We start from the raw sequence: 7,517 nt of genomic DNA on the forward strand, positions 1-7,517 counted from the left end.
CTTCCGTCTCCAACGGTTGCTTTCAAAATAAAAGCATTAAACCATGCAAAACAGTTTATGATTTATATCCAAGTTTTACAAAAGCCTCAAAATCACGTCATTACTTTAAACATGTCAATATACATTTTGGATTTTATGTTCGACAGAGTATTAGGACCCGACTAAGATACTTTTCAAAAATCAAAAATAATAGGGAGACAGCATTCCTTTTTATTTATGTATTTCTTGGGCTGTTCATGATCGATCGTACATTCGTAATATCAGAACTCAAAGGAAAAAAACGCACCTAACTGGAAAATATCTATTTTATTTACATTTCATCTTCTCTTCTAATTTCATTTCTAAAGAAATAGTCTTGTTTGTTGAGTCCTATGCCGTCAAGCAGCAAAAAAAGAGCCAAACAGGTGCAGAACGTACATTTGGTTTTATTCAACTTGTGACAAACGGTCACAAGAGTAAAACATATTAGCCTAAATATATTTACAAAGAGTGCCTTACAACACATCAACCTTTTAAACAGTGCTCAGTGAAGTTCTCTGCATTATGACTCTTGCATAAAATTTAACAGGCTGAACCATTTTTTTTCTTAATAAAACAAGGTAGTGGGCCAACTTTATTTACGGGTTATTCATGCAACTTCGCAACATGTTGGTTCCTCCCCTTGGGATGGGGAAACCTAAAAACCACATGATCCCTCAGCCTACCATTGACATCTAGATTTTCTCCATATGATGACTAGATATGGAAACTCTACCTGAGTGTTTGTAGTTCACAACATTACAAAAAATGGCTACAGTTCAGATACATTATGCCATGTAAAACCCTGACTGTTCACTGATTTGTTACTCTTACAATCACTGTTTTTTCTAACAAGTATGATCAGCAATAATGGGAAGTAAAGCACCACTTTAACATGAGTCATTTTAACTGTCAGTGTTTTGTTTGTCATTTCTTTGTTTTCCAGGGAGGCAGAAGGATCTCAGGACAGAATCAGAGCCCGGCTGGGTGGATGGCTCTTCAGAGAGCGGAGGTAGCGTCTCGCCTTCTCCGTCATTATGAGCTGGTCTTTAGTTTGCCCACAAACCACCTTCTTCCATTCTTTTGACATCTGGAAATAATAAAGATATACAAATATAAAAAATGTGATTTTTTTTTTTTTTATGTTCTCAATTCAAAAACTACAGGAACCTACAGGTGCAGGAGGTGCCGCGCTGGGAAATATGGTTGTGTCGCTCGGTCCCAACAGGAAGCCCTGATCTAATATGTTTTCATGCCTCTTGCTGCAAAATGATGAGGAGTTGAGACAAACCGTCACTGGTTCTTCCTGCGACCAAGAAGGAGAGACGGAAAGCTCAGTGTTTAAGGCCGCTCGTTCTGCAGGGAAGCCATCGTTTTATTCATTACCACTTCACCTTGATGCTGCGTTTGGCCTCCGCTTTGCTGGATTTGCGCTTGGATGTTGGCACCACCTGGCAGTCCATGACATCTAGAGCCAGGGACTTCCGAACTTTCTTCATAGGAGGGCGGTGCTGAGGTCAAAACACAAATAAAAGAATTGAGCATCGGCGGAAAATTTAAAAAATCTGTTTCTTTTGAAAGGTCACCCAAAATTTAGGAAATCATAGCTGATTTATCGGCGCAGCCCCAGTACCAAGCCTCCAAGGCTTTGTTTGGTTCGCACCATTGTTTTGCGACGAGGATCAGGCGGCGTTGCCTGGACGACGACCATGTTAATGCCTGCTTCTCTCAGGATGACCTCGTTGATGTCATCTTCGAGGTTCGGAGTCTGAGGCTGAGAAGGCAAAGCGGGAAGTGAAGGTAAACTCAAAAACAAGGAGGTAACGGTTTCTCAGAGCGGCGCTCACCAGAGGCTGCAGGGGGCCATACTTTTCCATGGCATTTTTGAACGGCGTCGGCGTCCTTGGGGTTGTGCTCAGCTCCGATTTGTGGTTAGGTGTAACAAACCTGAAGAAGGAAGAAAAAAAAAAAACGTTGGTCACGCTTATCTATGGATGGAATATGCAGTCCAAGCCAATCACCAGATTCCATTGCTTACACTGAGTTCTCCTTCTGGGTGAGGGGGGTCTTGTCTCGCTGCAGCGGTGTGGTCACTATGACCTTCTGACTGCATACTGGCGTGGATGTGAGGGAGGGATTCTCCAGGTCATGAGAGTCCTGCTTCGTCCACAGGTTCAAGAACTGAAACAACAAACAGGAAGATCAGCAGCAGGCTTCAGAACTGTTTGGGTTTCTCTCTGCAACATGGCCGCTAGACGCCGTCTCGTCTAGCAGCCACATTCACTTAGAGAATCAGCTGGAGGATTCTCTAAAAGAAGAGAATCCTCCAGCTACTTCACAATAATAATAAAGAAGTCACGTCCATGAAGACGTGAAGAAGTTGTCCATGACAACTTCACGTTGGGGTTGAGGTGGTTGTGCCAGCGCTCTGCACTGCTTCCCCAGCCGAACAGACTATGTGGACCTCAGTGGTATCGGGTCAAGGTAACAACACTTTCAATACTGATGAAAACCTGATCTGCACTGATCCGATATTAATATCTGCATCAGTCCTGATAGTGAAAAAATTCTAGATTGGGCATCAGTAACAATGTGGTCGATCCATGAGGGCAGATCTATTCAGTCTATTTCTATGCTTTGTGTCCTGAGCAACATCACGCTTTGTTTATTTTACATTATGTTTAGAATTCTTAATCACACTTTCTGAACTGTTTGAAAGGTTGTTGCACTTTATTTTTTACATGTTTGACTAACGTAGCCAACCTGTTGTCAGTTTATTCATTTATTTTACATTGGCTGATATACTCTTAATAGTACTGACTGAACAAATTAACGTTTTTACACAAAGCTTGGTCTAACATTTATATTATCATTATATTATTATTTAAATAAACTTTTTGAGCTTTAAATCCTGTTATAATGCCAACCTGACTTGAAAAACATACCTATGCATGTTTGTGAATTCCTTTAATTACCATGGCAACCATTCAATTATGCAAAACAGTTGGGTGGTCCTAACTCTGCCTTTGAGGTGCAGCTCCTACTCAGAGCTGAAGTTTCCAAGCTTCTGCCTCACAGAGTCCCCCACTCAGCTCCTTCAGACTAGCCAGCAGCAATTAGCAAACACCTGGTGGAACTGCTGAGGTTATTATAGGAGCTACTTCTGAGTGAAATGCTGGTAAAAACATTAAAATGTTGTTAGAGGAGCCATGTTGTGATGACTTCCTGAAGGTGGAGTTTAAGAAAGAGCAGGAGTTTTTAAAGAGACAGAGCCCCAATTCCAAAGTGTTAAATGATGAAGTCAAATTTCTTTTACGGCATATTTTATATATACAACATTTTTATAACAGAAGGTAGCATAATTACTTAATTGTGCTGCAAAATGGCACTAACATATAATACTGCCCCTTTAATTGTGATGTACTGGTGTAGAGTTATCACATGAATTTGTAATTCACTACATTTATGTTTGCATTTATCATTTTTTATTATACATATTAAAAGAAACACTGTTAAAAAAAACACGTTATGTCAATTCAGCACTACTTTTCTCTATGGGCTGATACTAAACCTCATAACAGCATCGTAAGTGAAAAAAGTGCATCGGTGATTCCCTAATAAAAACATTTTGTTTAATGCAGTTCACATATTTCATTAGAAAACATGCAAAACCTCAGCAGCCAGTTTACCTGAGATGGAGAAAATGGCAGGATTTTGACCGGAGTGCTCTTGGGCGTCATGGAGTGTGCTCCGTCTGGAGACAGTGTGACACGTCTTCGGCTGCGGCGGGTCAGGATGGACGGCGGGCTGATCCCCCCGGGGGAGATGGGGATAAGTTCTCCCCTGCTGCCTTTGCTCAGCTCCTGCAGGGCGGAGCCCTCCAGGCGGAACTGGTGGCGCTCGGGGCTAGGGCTGTCCTCTGGAAGGTCAAAGGCCGCCAGGTTGCACCAGCCGTCCAGGTCCTGCATGTGAGACAGAGGGACGATTTGTCTCAATCGGCCTGTTTTGTACTCATGTCCGCTGCGGTGGAGATCCTTACCCCGTCCACCATGTCGAGCACTTCCTTCAGGGCGGGGCCAGTGGGGGAAAGGAAGCCGGAGCTGTCCACCACCCAGTTGGTACCGCTGGCTTCATCGCCAGCGTCAACTTCCGTCTTAATGCCTGAATCATCCCTTGGTGAGGAGACGGCTTTGGACGGTTCTGCTTCGCTGGCAGCTGGCGCTTCCTGCAGCTTGGTTAGAAATAACAGAACTCGCTGCTAGTAGCTGTCAACTAAAGGAGATATTAGTTTGGTCTGTGCTAATATTTACATATTTACAGCCGCATGCAGAAGTATTCCGTAGACCTTAAACTTCAACACATCTATCCTGTTAGTAAGACGGAGTATTAGGGCCACGCTAAGAAAATAAAATAAATAATATCACAAAAAGAAAAGTGTCCTGATCCATGGCGATGCAGACGGTGTCCAATAGAGTTTCCATAGATTTGACCTTTTTACATTGGCATTTGCAGGGTCGGCTGGTTATCAAAATAACTTCTGGGTTATTTATCGTCCAGCAAAGTTAATCATGACAGGCCTAGTATCATTTGATTTCCACATTATAAACAGAAAATACAGATTACAAGGTGACAACATGTTTTTTTTCACGCCATCATCACTGAAGCCTAAATGTAACATGTTCTTACTGGAAGCTGGTCTTTCTGCTCCGTTTCTTTGCTTGAAGCATCCTGACAGCTGCTGCCCCCCTGGGTGACGGAAGGCAGGCAGGATAGTGGGATCAGTACCACGCAGCGCCAGCACGACAGCGCTGAGCGTCGGATTGAGGTGAACTTACCTGCGCGTCTTTATTCAGGCGTGCCAACAGCTCTTCGAGCTCGTTCGGCTTGAACACCTCTCGGGCGTAGAAGCCCATCTCCAGCTTGCGTTTGATGGTGGAGTTCCAGTGGTTCTTGACGGCATTGTCCGTCCTGTCAACAGAAACCATAAAATGAGATCGTCGGGGGATCGGGCAGGCTTTTCCGGAACCAACATAAAGGACTTTGGAGTCAGCGGACCTTCCAGGCAGCAGCTTGGCGATCTCGGCCCAGCGGTTTCCCAGCAGGCAGTGGGCCTTGTAGATGACGAGGTCCTCCTCGGCTGTCCATGACGACTTCTTCACGTTGGGGTTGAGGTGGTTGTGCCAGCGCTCTCTGCACTGCTTCCCCAGCCGACCCTTCAGATGCTTGGCCACCATTGCCCACTGCTTGTTGCCGTAGAGATTCACAAGCTCGATGACCTGAAGGGAGAAATGTGTGGGGTTTCTTTTTATGTTTTTACAGACCACAGTTTTTACACATCACAGCCTTGTCAAATTGGTAATATCCCTGGAACTATATTTCACCAAGTTACAGCCAGAAACTTCAATAGACACTAGAGGTGCACTAATAAATCGGCCCTCATTTCCTGAAGTTAGAGTTGGGGTGGGCATTTATTGTATCATTGATCATTAACATAAATTTCTTATCATGATAAGAATTTTGATTTATTGTCGTCGTCACGAAAAATTTCAATTAATGATGTCGAAATCCCTCCAAAACAGTTTTGCTGGATTGTTAATTTTACTATTTTTCTTTATTTAGAGTATCAATAAATTTGAAAATGTGATTAAATGTGGTTACTGTGAGCAGATTAGTGACATATATCACACTTCTTTATGTGACTGGTGTGCTAGGGAAGTACATTACAAATTTTGTAGAGTAGTGCTTGTGGTGTCCAGGACATGTTGCTGTGGAATATAGTCTGTTTCTCAGATATTGAGCTATCAGGATGTCAGGACAGTCATGAGAATGGCATACAGCAACAGTTTAATCTTTAGATTGATTGTAAGACTGACTGCTACAGGAGAACCTTGCAAAAGTACTCACACACCTTTCAACATTTTCACAGGTTACCAGCATTACTGTATTTTATCAGAATTTTCTGTGATAGATGAACACCACACTCCACCAAAGATACGATGGGTATGTTGGTTTCTTTTCAGTTCAGTTTGGGGTCATTCTGTAAGCAAAACGCCGCCCACCTTCTCGTCCTCCTCCTTAGTCCAGGGACCTTTAACCAGCTCTGGATCGAGAACTTTAAACCAGCGGTGCTGGCACTGCTGCTCTGTGTGACTCTAAAACAAAAAACAGTATGCTCAGGATTGTAACTATGATGCCATAAAACATAAAGATTGTTAGTCACTCACTGGGATGTAGCTGGCTATGTGTTTCCAGTCACTGGATCCCAGTTTGTGGACCAGCGCTTTGAGCTTGTCATCCTGCAGACATCAACAGGTTTCAGGCCGGATGTCCCGCATGGAGACACAAAAACAGAGCCAAACGGGGACATGTCCCAACAATCACCTCATCTTGTGTCCACTTCACCTTCCCCTTCCCTCCGTCCCTCTGCTCAGCCACATCAGAATCAGTGTCCTGATGCATGGTGTCGTCTCCATCCTCACTAGAAACCAGACCAAAAGGAAAACATGGATGACTAATTAGGAGAACAGGTTTAGCGGGTTTAGCCTTTAGCTAGTGATCGGAGGCTAAATGATACATTTCCAGAGACGACTGTTAGTTTTATCGCGCTTCTGAGATGAAAGCTGGGATTTCTCTCATCTCTCTGGGTTCACACAGAAAGCGGTTGTTGGAAAACAAAAAAGGCCCGGCCTGGGTTCATGACTCCGGAAAAGGGCGGCAGCTCAAAAATGAACGTTCGGGTTCACTTAACTCTATTTATTCAGGCAGCGTGATTGTTTCTAACACTGTTTGGTGCAAGAGAAGCTTCTTTAAACGAGTAATAAATATCCAGAGAATAACTCAACAGCAGTGAAGAGTCTCTTACCCGCGCGGCCACCAGGACATTTCCCTCTGTTTTCTACTAGTTTACAGTCACCCAGTGGTTCTGCCTGCCGCCGCCGCACGTCATGTGCAAATGTAATATCACGACGTTCACTCCTTTATTTTAATGCAGCAGCCAGCAGCAGTGGAGGTGGTTGGAGGTTTGAGCTGGACTGCGCAGCCTGGAAACGATCAGCTGCGGCGGAACGATCATTCCGTCCGCGCTCTGAAATTTCTATCTCGCGCCCTTCTCTCCGAAGCAACCAGAGCTGTGACGTGACTGCGCCGCGGATATGCGCAGAGAGCCGAATGGGAAGAGGGAAAATCATCCGTTCGGACCTTCAAAATAAAACAACAGCTGTGTCCGAATCGACCCTTTTCACAGTGACGTCAGCCAATGGCCGCCATAACTCGAAACGGTGTATCTTTACTTCCGGTGTAATTTTGCCTCGGGAAACCTGACTGAAAAATTCACGGATACTCATAATAAAAGGTAAGGTTAATAATAACAGCATCAAAGTGTTAGATAACCATCATTACTCATTGTCAAGCCACCATTCTCTAACTGTGTATAAAATAAACAGCCTCCGATCGGAGAGTAAACCAGCTAGCAGCAGCTTTAGCCACAGTTAGGAAACATA

The 7,517-nt window shown here is 43.9% G+C and overlaps 1 protein-coding gene across 1 annotated transcript; it reads right to left on the reverse strand.

Annotated features, from left to right (window-relative positions):
- Positions 1–405: 405 nt before the first annotated feature.
- Positions 406–7,195, reverse strand: mybl2b (v-myb avian myeloblastosis viral oncogene homolog-like 2b). The gene is made up of 15 exons (XM_008410185.2): positions 6,881–7,195; positions 6,400–6,496; positions 6,243–6,314; positions 6,078–6,170; positions 5,074–5,294; positions 4,854–4,986; positions 4,705–4,764; positions 4,058–4,249; positions 3,708–3,980; positions 2,057–2,199; positions 1,866–1,965; positions 1,682–1,792; positions 1,413–1,529; positions 1,193–1,324; positions 406–1,108 (listed from the first exon to the last, which is right to left on the reverse strand). The coding sequence occupies exons 1-15, from the start codon at positions 6,898–6,900 to the stop codon at positions 980–982; spliced, it is 1,893 nt and encodes a 630-aa protein (XP_008408407.1). The 5' UTR covers positions 6,901–7,195; the 3' UTR covers positions 406–979.
- Between the last annotated feature and the right edge of the window lie 322 nt (positions 7,196–7,517).

The sequence above is a fragment of the Poecilia reticulata genome, linkage group LG5 (assembly GCF_000633615.1).
Source record: "Poecilia reticulata strain Guanapo linkage group LG5, Guppy_female_1.0+MT, whole genome shotgun sequence".
Taxonomy (NCBI): domain Eukaryota; kingdom Metazoa; phylum Chordata; class Actinopteri; order Cyprinodontiformes; family Poeciliidae; genus Poecilia; species Poecilia reticulata.

Excerpts from the sequence above, each read along its gene's own strand:
- mybl2b (XM_008410185.2), bottom strand. The coding sequence starts at position 6,900 with ATGTCCTGGTGGCCGCGCGG. Across the intron at positions 5,295-6,077 it reads CTAAGGAGGAGGACGAGAAG|GTCATCGAGCTTGTGAATCT; the intron begins GTGGGCGGCGTT and ends TTCTCCCTTCAG. Across the intron at positions 1,325-1,412 it reads AGGCCAAACGCAGCATCAAG|GAAGAACCAGTGACGGTTTG; the intron begins GTGAAGTGGTAA and ends TCTTGGTCGCAG.